At 43.1% G+C, this 19,711-nt stretch overlaps 1 protein-coding gene and 1 long non-coding RNA gene across 3 annotated transcripts in view; one reads left to right on the forward strand and one right to left on the reverse strand.

The window, feature by feature from the left end:
- Positions 1 to 1,445: 1,445 nt before the first annotated feature.
- On the reverse strand, positions 1,446 to 2,986 carry LOC119864284. The gene is made up of 2 exons (XR_005373678.1): positions 2,814 to 2,986; positions 1,446 to 1,694 (listed from the first exon to the last, which is right to left on the reverse strand). It is a non-coding gene; the product is annotated as an uncharacterized LOC119864284 (long non-coding RNA).
- Positions 2,987 to 3,046: 60 nt separating this feature from the next.
- RAB3IL1 (RAB3A interacting protein like 1) overlaps positions 3,047 to 19,711 on the forward strand; it is a 44,933-nt gene continuing 28,268 nt past the window's right edge. For both annotated transcript variants that reach the window (XM_038564312.1, XM_038564316.1), the window contains exon 1: positions 3,047 to 3,617. Coding sequence is in view for 1 of the 2 variants with exons in the window: in XM_038564316.1 (XP_038420244.1) it covers positions 3,589 to 3,617 (29 nt within the window). In the remaining variant the exon portion in view is untranslated. The remainder of the gene's footprint in view (positions 3,618 to 19,711) is intronic.

Below are 19,711 nucleotides of genomic sequence, written 5' to 3' on the forward strand. Positions count from 1 at the left end.
GAAAGGATGGCATTGCTGCAGCCCTCATCACCTAAGAGTGGCGGCGGCCGGCCTCTGCGGCTGAGGAGCTCGGGTTGGCAGGCGGTAACGTCATAGTCCAGGCTGTGATTGGTGGCAGAGTCCCATGGGAGGTGGGGGAGGGGCCGGGGGAGGGGGCTGCTGTGTGGGGGCTGGGCCTGGTGAGGGTCGACGCCGCAGCCCTGCTGGTTGTGCTGCCGGCTTCCTCCAGCCCCAGCCCGGCGGGGGTACGGACCCGGGCCCCAGGGGCCGCCCGTCAGCACCTGGTTCCAAATAATTCATCAATCCATACGCTAGGGCCCTCCTGAGCCACTGGAAGCGATGGGTGTCTAGGACGGGCTCCTCTTGTGATGGCTTGAAGCCGCAGTGGCTATTGGTCTTCAGTGAATGGCTGTGAGAAGGATCTGGAACGTGTAGGAGACGTGCAGCTTCTCAGGGACGGCCCCAGAGTCTGATTCTGCCACCTGGTGAGAGGTAGGGGCACGGGGAGGCTGCGTCTCTAATGAGCACCTCGGGGATTATGCTGCCAGTGGTTTTCAGATGGCACTTTCTGAAGCCTTGATCTACAATATGACCTTCAGCCTGAAAATGAATCCACTCCTTCCCTCCCTTCCCCGTCCCCGTCCCCATCCCCCTTCCTCCCTCTCCCTGACATACTCCTCAGTGTTAACAGTGAGATCGCAGGTGACTTCCGTGGACACCACTTTTGCCTTTATAAGTCTCTGTCCTGGGGACATTATTTCACAACAACGCCTTGGATACTTTTCTAATCACAGCAAAAATAATGCCAGAGGGGGTCCCTTCAGAGATCAGGAGCAGCCTGGTAGGAATATTTGCCACACCCCTGCTGCCTGTGCTGTGGGAAACATCCTTCCCATTGCTGTCCTTAACTTGGGCCTCAGGCTCCTCATCCGGAAAATGGGACATTAACACCTCCCTCAGCAATGAGAATGCTGGGTAACAATTTAGTCACCTCTCCAAACCAGCAGTTCTCATGCCTGGCTGCCTGCCGCTGATGCCCCTACCCCATTGCCCCAGATTTGGTTGGACCTACTAGGGTCCCAGACGTTGATATTTTCTCAAGGTGCCAAGGGCAGCATGGTTTGAGAATCACTGCTGTAAGGGGCAATTCCTTACCTTGTATTCCCTTTTCCCCCACCAAAAAATATCAGCTTTCTACTTAGCAGAACGATCAATAGGTTTTTTTTTTTTTTTTTTTTTTTTTAAATGTTTCTTTCTTTTTTTTTTTTTAATTTTTATTTATTTATGATAGTCACACAGAGAGAAAGAGAGAGAGGCAGAGACACAGGCAGAGGGAGAAGCAGGCTCCACGCACTAGGAGACCAATGTGGGATTCGATCCCGGGTCTCCAGAATCGCGCCCTGGGCCAAAGGCTGGCGCCAAACCGCTGCGCCACCCAGGGATCCCGATCAATAGGTTTTTAATTAAAATTGAAACACGCCTGGCACGCCGATGCTCACTCCATGTCCGTTGAAGGAATGAATGAAACACCTCTCTTTTTGCCCGGTCTGGTTCCTGCCTCGCCTATGGTGACCACCGGAGGGCACCCTTGACTAGCTGGCTCTGGCCCTGGAAGCCCTGTTGGCTGGTGAGTCTGTAGGGACGCTGGAACTGATGCTGGATGTCTCCTTCATCTCCTTGACCCTGACCAGCAGCTGTAGAGCCAAGAGAGGGAGTGGGAGACACGGTGGCAACTGAAGTCCTCCTCTCTTTTCCTCGGATATTTTTCAATATCCCAAAAGGCCCACTAGAACCAGCTGACAGTGCTGTACCATCCCCCTTCTCCTCCCAGACACCCCAGGGCATTCACAGAGACACCCCATAGGAAGCTGCTCCTGGCCACACCCCAGTGCTAAGACAGACCCCAGGTATAAGCCAGGGTCTCTTCCACTGGGTCTTGGCCATGAAAATGTCCCCAGCCAGCCATGTGCATCTCAGGCACACAGCAAGGCCACGGCAGGCACTGACTGACCCACACCATGCTTGGACAAAGGGCCCCAGGATTGACCCCTGCAGGGATGGTGTCCAACCCAGTCAAGGTCAGGCTATTCCTATTTCTCTTCCACAAAGCAGTCATTCAACAAACCATTTCTGATGCCAAACTAAGCCTAATCTTATTCTTGCCGCCCAAAATTCCCGGTCAAATAAAAATGAAGGGAACAAATAACTTTAACACAAAGTAGCCAGTCTTAATATTCTGTGTCAAGTCTACAGAACTCAGAGAAACGTTTACAGAGAAGGGAGCATCTGAGCTGGGTCTTTTTTTTTTTTTTAAGATTTATTTAATTTATTTATTTATGATAGTCACAGAGAGAGAGAGAGAGAGAGAGAGAGAGAGAGAGAGAGATTGAGAGAGAGAGGCAGAGAGATATGCAGAGGGAGAAGCAGGCTCCATGCACCAGGAGCCCAATGTGGGATTCGATCCCGGGTCTCCAGGATCGCGCCCTGGGCCAAAGGCAGGCACTAAACCGCTGCGCCACCCAGGGATCCCCTGAGCTGGGTCTTGAGGCATGGGTAGGAGTTGGCCTGAGCTGAGAAGGAGGGAAGGGTATTACGTAGAAGGAAAGCCACAGAGGCATTCCTGAGGGACACTTCAATTGGGTATTGTCATCTACATTTTACAGAGGAGGGCACTGTCTTAACCAGGGTCACATAGCTCTAAAAGGCCTGGCTGGAACTGAAGCCTGGGTCTTCTCATTTTGAATCCTGAGGCTTTTCCGAGACTCACCATCACCTCTCTGGTGGAGGTCAGTTTCTGAGGGGTGGAGGCTTACCTGTTAGGGTAGTGGTTTCTGTTGGGGTCAGAGGGAGGTCCAAAGGATAGGGGATGTACAGAAGACACGTTGACTGCAGCAGAGCCTGTGCTCTTGAGGACACCAGCAAAGAGCCATCTCTGGGGGCAGGCAAAACAGAACTGGAAAGATGTGTGGAGGTTCTAGAGACAGAATGCTATGGCCTTCTCATCTAGGATCACCATGGCAATAGGAGCATCACAGAGGGCCTGCTACTGTGCCCTTCCAGACCCTGCCTCAGCTGGGCAGGAAGAAGAGGACCCAGCTTGACTGGGGGCGGTGGGTAGGGGGCCTTTGGGTGAGCCAAGCAGCCCCAGATGCTACCTCCGGGCTCTATGTAAGGTAAACTGCCAGCCCACACTCCCCTCTTCGGCCAATCACAGAAAGAACAGGGCAGAAATCAAGAGAGTAAAGGAGGGGGCTTGGCATATCTGGTCAAGGGGCGGGAGGGACACTGCCAGCCTGGGGCCTGGAAGCAACACAGACGATAATACCTTTATACTGGGGCCAGCAGCCCTGATCCCTAAAAGGCTGGATAGACTCAACATCCCAAGGGATGAACACATGAGCTCTGGCTCCTGCAGAGAGACAATAAGGACTGGGAGGGACCAGGACACACTGGGTCCAGCTTCACCGAGCCCAGTCCTGCCAATGACAATGAAATAGCATGGAATAAGCCAGAGCCGGCCCAACTAGAAACAGAGGATTCACCGCAGCCTCAGGGAGAACACTGGAATCTCCAAGCCGCCCTCTCCCCATGGACTCCACCCCACTGAGGCCAGCCAGGTGAGGCACAGACCCCATCCACAATCCCCCTACCACCACCACCCACCCCCATCCCAACTCAGAACTGGGGCTAATGAGAGGCTGCTCATTTTGCAAAGATACCAAGGCATAGAGAAAGAAAGGACTTAACCTCAAGTCACAAAAAATTAGAATCAGAGCTGGAAGGTGTAAAGAGGTCACCTATGTTGGTCAGAGCACGTGACTCTTCACTGTTCCAGAATGTTCCTGCCATTTAGCTCTGTGAGCACACATTGGTGTCAGCTGTGCTCAGCACTGTGCTGGGCATTGTGGGAGGGAAAGAGAAGAAAAATAATGGTTTCCCCAATATCTCGAGCATTTACTGGGTGCCAGACGGTGCGCTAAGCTAAGAACTTTTTAGATGGGATTTCATCCTCATCAGAACTTGGGAATGTCATCTGTTAACAGGTGGGTGTCGAGGCCTAGACACAGTTACTTACTCGTCCATGCCTCCTCTCAAATCTAAGTCAGCCTGGTGCAAATTCCTTGCAGTAGTGACTGTGCAAACTGCCTCCTATAGTTACTGGCCATGGGTTGGTCAGTTGGTAAGGCTGCCCTGTAGTGGTGACCTGGAGGGGACTCCTCGCTGTGCGGTTGGACCAGGTAGCCAGCCCGTTCCAGGAGCCTTCCCCAGGAGGTGACCAGGCAAGTGAAATGGATCCAAGGGCAGTAGGGGAGGAAGGCACCTGGGGTGAGCCGTGGAGCCGTGGTGGTGGCTGCCCATTAGGTCAACCAGACCACCTAGCAAACTGCTCTTACTTTCCTTGAAGTGCCTTGGGAACAGGTCGCCTGGGCAACCACATCTCCAACCCTACCCCACTCTGGGGCTTCAGAGTTAGCAAATAAAAAATAGAGGATAGTCCGTTAAATCTGAATTTCAGATAAACAATGAATACTTATTTTAGTGTACATATGTCCTACCCAACCCAGGCCCTGACGGGAGGGCATCCAGAGGCCACGGTCTTTTCCATGTCGGCAGCACAGCTTTGGGAACTGCTTGCTCCATCTGTCCACCCCCTAGGGCTGCGGACTTTTAGAGCCTGGCTGCTCAAAGGGAGGTCTGGGGGAGCTTGCTGGAAATGCAGATTCGCAGGTTCCCCCCTACACCACTCAATCCAAATCTGCACTTTAACCAGATCCCTGGGAGATCTGTGTGCACTCGGGACTTGGAGAGGCTTGTTTTACTCAATGACTAGAGAGATTTCAGTTTGTTACTATACTACATGTTTATTGTAGACAGACAGGAAAATGCAGAGCAGTGCAAAAACAAAATCGCCAAAGGTTATCATTTTGATGTATTTCCTTCCTGTCTTTTTGTAAAAACATTGAGGTAAAATTCACATACCATAAAATTCACCACTTTAACCATTTTGAGTGTACAATTCAGTGACTTTTACTTCATTGAATCATCACCACTAATTCCAGAACATTTTTGTTACCTGAATGGAAACTCAGTACCATCATGCAGAGTCTCCCTATTCACCCCTTTCTCCCATCCCTGCTAATAACTATCCATCTGCTTCTTCTATCTCCCTGGATTTGCCTTTTCTTGTCATTTCACATAAGTAGAATCATATGATAGTTGTCCTTCTATATCCTGCTTCTTTCACTTGGCGTCACATTTTCAAGGGTCACCCATGTGTCAGTGCTTCATTCCTTTCTGGGTTGAGTAATATTCCATTGTATGGATAGACCACAGTTTGTTTACCCATTCCTCAGTTGATGGACATCTGGATTTTTTTTTTTTTTGGGACATCTGGATTGTTTCCTTTCTCTTCTCTTCTCTTCTCTTCTCTTCTCTTCTCTTCTCTTCTCTTCTCTTCTCTTCTCTTCTTCTCTTCTCTTCTCTTCTTTCTCTTTTCTTTCTCTTTTCTTTCTTTCTTTTTCTTTCTTTCTTTCTTTCTTTCTTTCTTCTTTCTTTCTTTCTTTCTTTCTTTCTTTCTTTCTTTCTCTTTCTTTCTTTCTGTCTACTATGTATATACGGGGCAAGTTTTTCTTTACACATGGCTTTGGTACTTTCGGGTATATACCTAGGAGTGGAGTGGCTGGGTCATATGGTCATTCAATGGTTAACTTTCCAAGGAACTACCTGTTTTCCACAGTGGCTGTACAATTTTATACTCCCACCAGCAAAAGAAGGAATTTCAGTTTTTCCACCTCCTCACCAATGCTTATTATGTCCTGCAAAAAGCCATCCTAGTGAGTGTGCAGTGGTATCTCATTGTGGTTTGCGTTTCCCTAACAATAAATGATTGTTGAACCTCTTGTGTGCCTGTTGATTATTTGCATGTCTTTATTGGAGAAATATTTATCCAAATCCTTTTGCCCATTTTAATTAGATTATATTCTTATTGTTGAGCCATAAGACTTGTTTATATATTCTGGACAATACTTATAGGATACATATGATTTACAAATATTTTTTCTCATTCTTTAGGTCATTTTTTTCACCTTCTTGAGAATATCCTATGATGCACTGAAGTTTTTTTTGAAATTTTGGTGAAATTCAGTTTATTTTTTCTTTTGTTGTTTGTTCTTTGGCGTCTTGTCTAAGAAATCATTACCAAATCCAAGGTCATAAAGATTTATTGTTAATTTTTCTACAGTTTATAGCTCCAGGTCCTACATGTGGGTCTTTGACCTATTTTGAGTTAATTTTTGTATGTGGTGTGAGGTAAAGGTCCAACTTCATTCTTTTGCATGCAGATACTTAGTTTTCCAGGCACTATTATTTGAAAAGATTATTCCTTCCCCATTGAATGATCTTGGTGTTCTTGTTGAAAATCAATTGACAGTGGATGTATGGGTTTATTTTTGGACTCTCAATTTTATTCCATTACTCTATATGTCTATCCTTATGCCAGTACCCCACTGTTTTGGTTGTGTAGCTTTTTAGAAGTTTTGAAATTGGGAAGTGTGGGTTCTCCAATTTTTTCTTCCCTTTCAAGATTGTTTTTTTTTTTTTTTAAGATTTTATTTATTTATTCATAGAAACACACACAGAGAGAAACAGAGACACAGGCAGAGGGAGAAGCAGGCTCCATGCAGGGAGTCCGGCGTGGAACTCGATCCAGGGTCTCCAGGATCACGCCCTGGGCTGCAGGCGGCGCTAAACCGCTGCGCCACCGGGGCTGCCCTCCAGATTGTTTTGACTATATATGGTCCCTTACAATTCCCTATGAATTTGAGGATCAGCTTGCTCATTTCTGCAAAAAAGACAGTTGGAATTTTGATAGAAATTGCATTGAGTCTGTAGATCATTCTGTTTTCTTTACAATATTGGTTCTTAACAATCCATGAACACAAGGTGTCTTTTCATTTACTCAGGCCTGTTTTAATTTCTTTCAACAATGTTTTGTAGTTTTCAGGGTACAAGTCTTATAACCCTTTTTAAATTTTATTCCTAAATATTTTATTTTTTTGGTAATGTAAATGAGATTACTTTTCTAAATTTCATTTTCAGATTATTCATTGCTAGTGTGTAGAAATACAACTGATTTTTGCATATTGATCTTATATTTTGCAACTTTGCTGAATTCATTTATTAGTGATGATGGTTTCTGTGTGGGTTCTTTAGGATTTTCTATATATGATTTCACCGTCTACAAATATAGTTTTTACTACTTTCCTTCCAATCTGGATGCCTTTTATTTACTTTCCGCTATGGCTAAAACTTCCAGTAAAATGTTGAATACAAGTGGCAAGACCAGAGAAGCCTGAGTGTCTCAGTGGTTGAGCATCTGCCTTTGGCTCAGAGTGTGATCCCGGTGTCTGGGATTTAATCCCGCATCGGGCTCCCTGTGAGGAACCTGCTTTTCCCTCTGCCTATGTTTCTGCCTCTCTCTGTGTGTGAGTCTCTCATGAATAAACAAATAATCTAGAAAGAAGGAAAGAAAGAAAGAAAGAAAGAAAGAAAGAAAGAAAGAAAGAAAGAAAGAAAGAAAGAAAGAGAAAGAAAAAGGCAAGACCAGATATCTTTATATTGTTTCTGATCTTTATATATATATTTAATTGTTTCTGATCTTAGGAGTAAAGCTTTCAATCTTTCACCATTGAGTTTGATATTAACTATGGATTTTCTTTTTTTTTTTTTTAAGATTTTATTTATTTATTTTTAAAGATTTATTTATTTATTTACTCATGAGAGACACACAGAGAGAGGCAGAGACACAGGCAGAGGGAGAAGCAGGCTCCATGCAGGGAGCCCGGTGTGGAACTCAATCCCAGGATCCAGGACCACACCCTGAGCCAAAGCTAGACCCTCAACTGGTGAGCCATCCAGGCGTCCCAGATTTTATTTATTTTTATTTGAGAGAGAGAGTGAGCAAGAGAGAGAATGAGTGTCCCTGGAGAGAGAGAAGCAAAATACCCTGCTGAGCAGGGAGCCTGATGCAGGACTTGATCCCAGGACCCCAAGATCATGACCTGAGCTGAAGCCAGATGCTTAACCTACTGAGCCACCCAGGTGCCCCAGCTGTGGATTTTCATATATCTCCCTTATCAAGCTAAGGAAGTTTCCTTCTAGTTCTACTTTTATAAGTGTTTTTTATCATGCAAGAGTGTTAGGTGGGCTTTTTCCCAACTTTTTTTATTGTGGTAAAATATACATAACATACATTTAACCACTGCTAAGTGTACAGTTCAGTGGTATTAAATGTATTCATGATGTACAACCATCACCACCTCCTATCTCCATAGCACTTTCATCTTGTAAGACTGAAGCTCTGTATATGTTAAACAATAACTCCCACCTTCACCTCCTCCAGTCCCTGGTAATCATCATTCTACTTTTTTGTCTGTATGATTTTGGCTACTCTAAGTATCTCATGTAAGTGGAGTCATACAGCGTTTGTCTTTTTTTTGACTGGCTTATTTCACTTAGCACAATATTTCCAAGGCTCATCAATAAGGTTGTTGGTATAGATAATTTTATAAAATTATTTTTCTGCATCAGTTGGGATGGTGATGTGATTCTTTTCTTCCATTCCATTAATATTGTATATCACATTGGTTAATTTTCATGTGTTGAACCACCTTTGCATTCTTGGGATAAATTCCACTTGCCCATGCAGTATGATCATTTTAATATGTTGTGGGATTCAAATTTCTCAGTAATCCATTGAGAATGTTTGCATCTATATTCATAAATATTGCTCTATAGATTTCTTTCCTTATGATGTCTCCATCTGGCTTTAATATCAAGGTAATCCTGGCATCATGGAGTGAATTAGGAAGCACACTCTATTTTTTGGAAGAATTTTTTTCTTAAAGATTTTATTTATTTATTCATGAGTGAGAGAAAAAGAGAGGCAGAGACACAGGCAGAGGGAGAAGCAGGCTCCATGCAGGGAGCCTGATGCGGGACTCGATCCTGAGACTGCAGGATCATGCCCTGGGCCAAAGGCAGGCGCTAAATCACTGAGCCACCCAGGGATCCCCCGTTTTTTGGAAGAATTTGAGAAAGATTGGTATTAATTCTTTAAATGTTTGAGAGAATTTACCAGTGAAGCCATTTGGTCCTAGCCTTTTCTTTACTGGGATTTTTTTTTTTTTTTTTTTTACTTATTTAATTTCTCTCTCTCTCTCTCTCTTTTTTTTTTTTTTTTTTTTAAGATTTTATCTATTTATTCATGAGAAATACAGAGAGAGGAGCAGAGGGAGAAGCAGGCTCCTCACAGGAAGCCCGATGCGGGACTGCATCCCCAGACCCGGATCACATCCTGAGCCAAGAGCAGTCACTCAACCACTGAGCCACCCAGGCATCCTGCTTATTTAATCTCTTGTTATGGGTCTATTCAGCTTTGTTTTCTTTCTTTTTTAAAAGAATTTTATTTATTTATTCATGAGAGACACTGAGACAGAGAGGCAGAGACAGAGACATAGGCAGAGGGAGAAGCAGGCTCCATGCAGAGAGCCTAACGTGGGACTTGATCCTGGGACCCAGGATCGTACCCTGAGCTGAAGGCAGATGTTCTGTTTCTTCTTGAGTCAGTCTTAGTCATTTGTGTGTTTCTAGGAAATTTTCTTTTCATCTAGGTTATCTGGAGTGTTGATTTACAATTATTCATCATATTCTTTTATAATCCTTTTTGTATCTGGTAATGTTGATAGTGATGCCCTACTTTCATCCTGATTTTAGTAATTGAGAATTTTATCTCTTTCTCTCTCTCTATTTTTATTGTTCTAACTAAAAATGCATCAATTTTATTACTCTTTTCAGGACACCTGGGTCCTGAAAAGACGCCAGGACCCAGATTTATAATTATTGTAGTTGTCCTTTAAAGCATATAAAAGGGGCACCTGGATGACTCAGTGGTTGAGCATCTGCCTTCGGCTCAGGTCATGATCAGGGTCCTGGGATCGAGTCCTGCATCAGGCTCCCTGCAGGGAGCCTGCTTCTCCCTCTGCATATGTCTCTATGCCTCTCTCTGTGTGTCTTTTGTGAATAAACAAAAATCTTTAAAAAATAAGTAAATCATATAAGAAAAAATATGTTCTAAAAATACATAATTACTGACTTTAATCTACCTATATCCCTGTTATCAATGTTCATTTCTTCATGTGGATTTGAGATACTTATTTAATGCCCTTTCATAGTAGCCTGAAGGACTCTCTTTAACATTTCTTGTCAGGACAGTCTACTAGTGACAAACTGTCTTAGTTTTCACTAATCTGGAAATGTCTTGGTTTTTCCTTAACTCTTGAAGGATAGTTTTGTGAGATATAAAATTTCTGGTTGCCTTGTTTTTTCCTTTCAGACTTTCCAATATATTATTCCCTTGCATTCTGGCCTCCAAGGTTTCTGATGAGAAATCAGCTGTTAATCATAGTGAGGTTGTCTAGAACATGATTAGTCACTTTTCCTGCTTTAAGGATTCTCTTTTTGTTTTTGGCCTTTTGCAGTTTGATTATGTCTTGGCATGGATCTCTTTGATTTATCTTAGTATGTGTGCTGCCGAAGCAAGCACTCTTTGAGTTTATCTTACTTGAAGTTAATTAAGCTTCCTGAATGTGTAGGTTATGTCTTGTGCCAAGTGTTTAGCCATTATATCTCCAAATATTCTACCTTATCTCTCTCCCACCTCTCCTGTTGGACTTCCTATGCATATGTTAGTATGCATGATGGTGTCTTACACATCTTTTAGGTTCTGTTCATTTTCCTTCATCCTTTTATTCTTTCTGCTCCACAGATGGGGTAAGCTCATTGACTTACCTTCAAGTATGCTGGCCCTTTCTTCTGCTTGCTCAGATCTGCTGTTGAACTGCTCTACTGAAATTTTCATTTCAATTAATTCTCTTCAAATCCAGAAGTTTTGTTTCTGTGTTATAGCTTCTGTCTTCTTATTGACAGTCTCTGTCTGGTGAGATCATGTTTTCCTTTAGTTCTTTGCACATGGTTTCCTTTAGGTCTCTGAGTATATTTTAAATAGTTGATTTATTTTTTTAAGATTTTATTTATTTATTCATGAGAGACAGAGACAGAGACAGAGACAGAGACACAGGTAGAGGGAAAAGCAGGCTCCATGCAGGGAGCCTGACGTGGAACTCGATCCCGGGACTCCAGAATCACGCCCTGGGCCGAAGGCAGACACTCAACCACTGAGCTACCCAGGTGTCCCTAAAAATAGTTGATTTTAAGTCCTTGTCTACCATATCCAATATCCAATATCTGTGCTCCCTCAAGGACAGTTTTCTCCCCATGTATATAGGCCATGCTCCCTTTGCATGCATCATAATTTTTTTTCTAAACTAGACATTTTTAGTATTAAAATGCAACAACTCTGGGAATAGGATTTCCTACTATGCTAGTACTTGTTGCTGCTGTTGTTGAATTGTTTGTTAGTTTAGTGACTTTTCAGGAACTAATTTTGTAAAGCCCATTTTTTGTAGTATGTGGCCACTGAAGTCTCTGTTACATTAGCTTAGTGCTCTGCTAGTCATTTGACTGAGATTTCCTTAAATGCCTAGAACAGCAACAACAAAAACCTCCCAGTCTTCACAGATGCGCTCTGTATGTGTGTTGGGAAATTCCTTCAACACTTAGGCAATTTACAACTCTGCTTTAGCTCTCATTTCCTGCTTGCACAGAGCCTGATCACCAGCTAGAGATAAGATCTTAGGGCCTTCTCAGATCTTTTCTGAGCATGTACCCAGACCTGAGCGTGCATGTGGACCTCTTCTCCCAGGAGTATGTAGGAAATTTTCAAAGTTATTTTCCCTAATCCATTTCACTTCCCAGCTTTTCTTCCTAAGGGTTTTTTTTTTAAATTATTATTCATTTGTTGTTTTCTCCAAATGTGGTCCCTTGTCCTAGATGGTAGCAGCTAATACAATTGCCTTTATGTATTTTCAACAAATGCCCCCTTGGTAGCCACATCAGCCCTGTGAGAGTTCTGAATTAGGCAAAATAAAGGCAAGCCCTTTGAGCTAGACATTCAGAGGGCCATTAGGCAGGTCAAAACAAACAACCACAATGCTTTCAGTAGCAGGTCTGTCTAGAAACTTATACCATGAACATTGTCTTCAAGGCTGCTGCAGAACTGGGGGATGGAGACGATAAGTGAAATTATAATGAAGTTTTCTTACTGAGATTCAGTGGTTTCACTTGGTTGATGTAAACTTTGAGTTGTTTCCAGAGTTCTGATAAAGCTGATTCTGACAGGTTTTTTTTTTTTTTTAAGATTTTATTTATTTATTCATGAGAGACACCCACACACATAGGGAGAGACATAGGCTGAGGGAGAAATAGGCTTCCTGCAAGAGCCCAATGTGGGACTTGATCCCAGTTCCTGGGATCACACCCTGGGCCAAAGGCAGACATCCAAACACTGAGCCACCCAGGCGTCCCTGATTCTGAAAATTTTGCCAGTTTATTAGCTGTGTTTGTGACAAGATGGACTCTTGAAGTTCCCTATTCCATTTTCACTGACATCCCCAATATTTTTGCATAGTATTTTTCATGTAAAAATAATTATTTGATAATTTTGCATTTATTTAAAAAAAATTTTTTTAAGTGGGGCTTGATTCACAATCCTAAGATCAAGACCTGAGCTGAGATCAAGAGTTAGATGCTTAACCAACTGAGCCACTCAGGCATCCCCACAATGATTTGATATTAAAAAAAATTGTATGCTGTTTTTTTCACCTGATGTTATACCATAAAATGTTTTATTTATCTGTATTATTCTTCAGATAAATATCCATTTTAGTAGTTCATTCAGCAAATATTTATTGGGTACCACTTACCTGGTGGTCACTTTTCCAGGGACTGAGTATACAGCAATGAGTGAAATAAGGCCCTGCCCTCATGGAGCTTACCTTGGAGTAGGGAGAGAAATGAATGGCATATAAATATTCATTGTTACTGCCGTTTAATGTTCCATCATAAGGACGTAACTATGATAGGACGAAAAATGGCCCCCCAAAGATATCAGATCCTAATCCTAGAAACTTAGAAACCTGTAGATGTTACCTTATATGGAAACGTGACACTTGTAGCTGCGATTAAGTTAAGGATCTTGAGGTATGTGGATATTATCCTAGATTATCAGAGTGGGCCCCAAATTCAATCACATGCCTGCATATAAGAGGGAGGAAGAAGGAGATTTGACATGGACAGAAGAAGAAAAGACAATGTGACAATGGAAGCAGAAATCATAGTGAAGCTAAGGCTGCCATAAGCTGCCCCAAACTGGAAGAAGCAAGGAATATAGTCTGCCCTAGAGCCTCCAGAAGGAACCTGGACCTATGAACATCTTTTTTTTTTTTTTTTTAAGATTGTATTTATTTATTTGAGAGAGACAGAGAATGCCGTGATTCTGGAGCATGCACAGCAACAGGGAGGGACAGAGAGAGAAGCAGATTCTCCACTGAGCAGGATGCCCAGTGATGTGGGACTTGATCCCAGGACCCTGAGATCATGACCTGAGCAGAAGGCAGATGCTTAACCCACTGATCCACCCAGGTGCCTTGGACCTATCAACTACTACTACTACTACTACTACTACTACTACTACTACTACTTCTTCTTCTTGTTCTTCTTCTTCTTGTTCTTGTTCTTCTTCTTCTTCTTCTTCTTTAAGATTTTTTTTAATTTATTTATTCATGATAGTCACACGGAGAGAGAGAGAGAGGCAGAGACACAGGCAGAGGGAGAAGCAGGCTCCATGCACCGGGAGCCTGACGTGGGATTCGATCCCGGGTCTCCAGGATCGCGCCCTGGGCCAAAGGCAGGCGCCAAACCGCTGCGCCACCCAGGGATCCCAAGATTTTTTTTATTTATTCATGAGAGACACACACAGAGAGAGGTAGAGACATAGGCAGAGGGAGAAGCAGGCTCCATGCAGGGAGCTGGATGTGGGACTTGATCCCGGGGGCCCCAGGATCACGCCCTGAGCTGAAGGCAGATGCTCAACCACTGAGCCACTCAGGCATCCTGGACCTACTATTTCTCCTCCTCCTCCTCCTTCTTCTTTTTAAGATTTTATTTATTTATGAGAGACACAGAGAGAAAGGCAAAGACATAGGCAGAGGGAGAAGCAGGCTCCACGCAGGGAGCCCAATGTGGGACTCAATCTGGGACTCCAGGATCACGCCCTGAGCCAAAAGCAGATGCTCAACCGCTGAGCCACCCAGGCGTCCCTACTAACTTCTTGGTTTGGGCACGTGATAGTAATTTTGGACTTTGGGCACCCAGAATGGTATGAAATAAGTTTCTGTTGCTTAAAGCCATCTAGTTTGTAGTAATTAGTTACAGTTACCATAGCAAACTAACACAAATTTTGGAACCAAGAATGATGTGCTGCTGTAACAAACACCTTAAAATATGGATATGGCTTTGGAATTGGTTAAAGGGTAGATGCTAGAAGAATTTTGAGAAGCACAAGAGAAGTACTTGTACATGATGAACTTGGATTTTAGCTGAGGTAATTTCCAAGCAAAATGTTAAAGTTGTGCCCTGGTTTCTTCTTGCTGATCATCATAAAATGGGAGAGGAGAAAGATATACCAGGGAAAGAACTGTTACACCAAAAGGAACCAACATGATGATGGGGGAAATTTGCAGCCTCTCCAGATTGTGAAATATACTAAAATTAGCTGATTTATGTTAGAAAAATGTGCTCTGGAGAGAAGGCCATGGGTGTGGTTGAAATAGCGTTTTGCTGGTGTTGAGGATATTAGGTGTGTGACTCATGGATCCACTCAACCATCTCAGCAGAAGCCAGCAATAGGGATAGAATTTTTTTTTTTTAATTTTTTTTAAATTTTTTTTTTTTTAAAGATTTTATTTATTTATTCATGATAGTCACAGAGAGAGAGAGAGGCAGAGACACAGGCAGAGGGAGAAGCAGGCTCCATGCACCGGGAGCCCGACGTGGGATTCGATCCCGGGTCTCCAGGATCGTGCCCTGGGCCAAAGGCAGGCGCCAAACCGCTGCGCCACCCAGGGATCCCCTAGAGATAGAATTATCCAGGAAAGATCTGTGGAGGACTCTCTTGTTTAATGATGTGAATCTATGTGACATACAGAGGAGACCTAACAGGGTTTCCAAAGTTATATCTCTCAGCAGAAACAGTGCCATCTTGAATGGAAAGGGACAGAGACAGAATGGAATGAAGGAAAGCTGTTGGACTACCACAATTCTAGAGGCAAGAAATCGGTTTATAAAACAACTCAACTTCAGATACGTGCCTACTGTTAAGAAAAAGGAAGCGTGGGATGCCTGGGTGGCTCAGTGGTTGAGTGTCTGCCTTTGGCCCAGGGTGTGATCCTGGAGTCCCGGAACTGAGTCTCACATCAGGCTCCCTGCATGGAGCCTGCTTCTCCCTGGCCTGTGTCTCTGCCTCTCTATGTGTCTTTCATGAATAAATAATTAAAAAAAAAAGAAAATGGAAGCATGACAAAAGGGAATAGCCTCAGGCCCAGAGGGCAGAGCCTTGGACCTGGAAGTCAGAACTATAGAGGCAGAGGCTGGAACTGTGGGCAATAGAGGATTAGTCCCAGACCTTGAAAAGTAGAGGAATTTGTCCTGCTGGATTTTGAAATTGGGACTAGCGATCCCTTTCTTTCTTCTATCCTCTCCCTTTTGGAGTAGAAATATCTATAACTGTTACCCTATGCCTATCCCACCATTACGTTTGGGGAACACATAACTTACTAGTTTTACAGTTCCGGAGATGGAAGGAATTTTTTCCCCAGCAAGGATCATATCCACAGTCTTATCATGCTTGGTTTAGATGATGAGATATGGGGTTTTGAGCTGATTATATTTACGTGAGATTTTGGGCTTGAGTTCATATTATAATGGGTTAAGACTTCTGGAGATGTCAGGATGGGGTGAATGTATTTTTTGAGTGTGACAAACTGATGGCCGAGTGTAGAAAACTGAAAAAGAAAATGTCCCCCCATATCAAATTCTAATCCCTGATCTTCTATAAATCCTGTGAATCCTGCCTTTTATAAAAACAGGGTCTTTGCAAATGTGATTAAGTATCTTGAGGGCAGCCCTGGTGGCTCAGCAGTTTAGCACGCCTACAGCCCAGGGCCTGATCCTGGAGACTTGGGATCGAGTCCCACGTCAGGCTCCCTGCATGGAGCCTGCTTCTCCCTCTGCCTGTGTCTCTGCCTCTCTCTCTCCTCTCTGTGTATTCTCATGAATAAATAAATAAAATATTAAAAAAAAAAGAAGTTAAGTATCTTGACATGTGGAGATTATCCTGGATTTTCAAGTGGGCTGTAAATACAATTACAAGTGTCCTTATTAGAGGGAGTTAGAGGGAGATTTGTCAGAAACAAAAGAGGAGAAGGCAAAGTGAAGATAATGGAGAAGTGGTATGGCTACAAGCCAAGGAACACCAGCTACCACCAGATACCAGAAGAGGCAAGGAACAAACTCTCCCCTTGAGCCTCCAGAGGGAGCATGGACCAACTGACATCTTCATTTAGGTCCTTGTTTTGGACTTCTGGCCTCCAGAATGGTGGGAAAACAAATTTCTGTTGTTTTAAGACTCCTAGTTTATGGTAATTTGATACGGTTTCCATAGGAAACTAATTCAATAATAACAATGCGTTTATCCAATCCCTGCTCATTAGACATTTGGATTATTTGGATTGCTATTTTTTAGAGAGAGAGAGAGAGAGAGCGCATGAGCAGGGGGAGGAAGAGGGAGAATCAGACTCCCCTCTGTCATGGGGCTCCATCCCAGGATGGAGCTGGAGGCAGGCATTTAAGCGACTGAATCACTCAGGTGCCCCTGGATTTCTATTATGAACAGTTTTGTACATGTTCCCTGGTGCAAATGTGCTAGACTTGCTCTAGCACATATACCTAGAAGTGGAATTGCTTGGTCATAGTATATGCAAATATTTGATTCTGCAAGCTAATGCCAAATTGTTTACCAAAGTGGCTACAAATTTACACTTTTACCAACACTATAGTTCCTGGGGATACACATTTTTGTTCATCACTTGGTATTATCAGATTTCTTTCTTTCTTTTTTTTTTTTTTTTGGTGTTATCGGTCTTTACTGTGAGCTACAAACCTTACCTAGCCAGAAACCTTCATATTTAGGATGGTAAGAAAGACATTCCTCATTTAGGCAAGTAGAATTCTATTTCAATTCTTTTCTTCTGAAAATTTTTTAGAATCTTCTACTACCATATCCACCACTTCCACCATCAGATCCATAACCACCATCATAGGGACTGCCCAAGCTTCTTTCACCAAATTGTCCCCTTCAATTTGGTCCATAATCTGATTTCTGTTGTCCACTATAATTTCCAAAATCATTATAGTTTCCACCACCACCATAGTACCACTTCCAAATTTTCCTCCTCCATTGTAACCATCATATATCCTCCATCACTACTACCATATCTGCTTCCTTGGTTTCTATATCCTGGTCCACCACCATTATAGCCTCCTCTACTATTCTAACCAGGACCACCACCATAGTTAGCACGGCCACCTCCAAATCCATTATATCCACCATCACCTTCTCCATAACTACCTCTGCTGCCACCACTGCCACCACCATAGCCTCCTCTTCCACCAAAGTTTCTACCATGGCCAAAATTACCACCACCTCCAAAGTTTCCTCCATGACCCATGAGGTTACCAGATCCACCTCTATGACCTCTTTGTGATACAACAAACTGCATTTCTTGTTTAGAAAGGGCCTTTTTCACTTCACAACTATACCCATTAATAGTGTGGTGTTTCTGAACAACAATTTTTATCAACTGTATCATGATCATCAAAAGTTACAAAATTAAATCCTCTCTTTTTTCTACTCTGCCTGTCTTCCATAACTTCTATGGTTTCAATCTTGCCATACTTTTCAAAGTAGTCTCTCAAATTATAATCTTCTATATCTTCTTTAATACCACCAACAGAAATTTTTCTGATAGTGTGAGATAGGGTTCCAATTATTTTATCCACATAGGCTTGATCAGGTATTAAATGGTCCCTTCCTTTCCCCACTGATCAGCAAGACTGTATCTGAATATCAGAGCTCCAGCTATGTGTGGGTCTTTTTCTGGATTCTCTATTTGATTTTGTCAATCTACCTCGATTCATTCTTTAGCTAATATCATACTGTTTTTATTACTACAGTTTTATTAGTCCTGATAGCTGGGGAGTAAGCAACTGCCTCATTCCCCTTCATGGATGTCTTAGATATTTTTACTCTTCTATGTGAATTTTATTTTATTTTTTTTAAGATTTTATTTATTTATTCATGAGACACATACACAGAGAGAGAGACACAGGCAGAGGGAGAAGCAGGCCCCATGCAGGGAACCAGATGTGGAACTTGATCCTGGGACTCCAGGATCACTCCCTGAGCTGAAGGCAGATGCTCAACCGCTGGACCACTCAGGCATCCCTCTATGTAAATTTTAAAATCAGCATGTCAGTCTCTTCAATAAATGGTGCTGGGAAAATTGGACAGCCACACATAGAAGAATGAAACTGGACATTTTCTTACACTGTACACTAAAACTCAAAATGGATGAAAGACCTAAATGTGAGAAAGGAAACCATCAAAATCCTGGAGGAGAACGCAGGCAGCAACCTCTTCAACCTTGGCCACAGCAACTTCTTGCTAGACACATCTCCAAAGGCAAGGGAAACAAAAGCAAACATGAACTACTGGGACTTCATCAAGATAAAAAGTTCCTGCACAGCAAAGGAGACAGTCACAACTAAAAGGCAGTATACAGAATGGGAGAAGATATTTGTAAATGACATATCAGATAAAGGGCAAATATCCAAGATCTATAAAGAACTTACCAAACTCAACACCCAAAGAACAAATAATCTAGTCAAGAAATGGGCAGAAGACATGAACAGACATTTCTCCAAAGAAGACCTACACATGGCCAACAGGCACATGAAAATATGCTCTACAGCACCTGGCATCAGGGGAATACAAATCAAAACCACAATGAGCTACCACCTCACACCAGTCAGAATGGCTAAAATTAACAAGACAGGAAACAACAACTGTTGACAGGATTGTGGAGAAAGGGGAACCCTCTTGCACTGTTGGTGGGAATGCAAGCTGGCTCAGTGTGGAGGTTCCTCAAGAAGTTAAAGATATAGGGCAGCCCGAGTGGCTCAGCGGCTTAAGCACCGCCTTCAGGCCAGGGCCGATCCTGGAGACCTGAAATCAAGTCCCACGTCGGGCTCCCTGCGTGGAGCCTGCTTCTCCCTCTGCCTGTGTCCCTGCCTCTCTCTCTCTCTGTCTGTCATGAATAAATAAATAAAATCTTAAAAAAAAAAAGAAGTTAAAGACATAGCTACCCTATGGCCCAGCAATTGTACTACTGGTATTGACCCCAAAGATACAAATGTAGTGAAATGCCGGGACACCTGCACCCCAATATTCATAATAACTATGTCCACAATAGCCAAACTGTGGAAATAGCCTGGATGTCCATTGACTGATGAATGGATAAAAAAGATGTGGTCTATATACACAGTGAAATATTACTCAGCCATCAGAAAAGATGAATACTTACCATTTACATTGATGTGGATGAATCTGGAGGGTGTTATGCTGGGGGAAATAAGT

The sequence above is a fragment of the Canis lupus genome, chromosome 18, assembly GCF_011100685.1.
Source record: "Canis lupus familiaris isolate Mischka breed German Shepherd chromosome 18, alternate assembly UU_Cfam_GSD_1.0, whole genome shotgun sequence".
Taxonomy (NCBI): domain Eukaryota; kingdom Metazoa; phylum Chordata; class Mammalia; order Carnivora; family Canidae; genus Canis; species Canis lupus.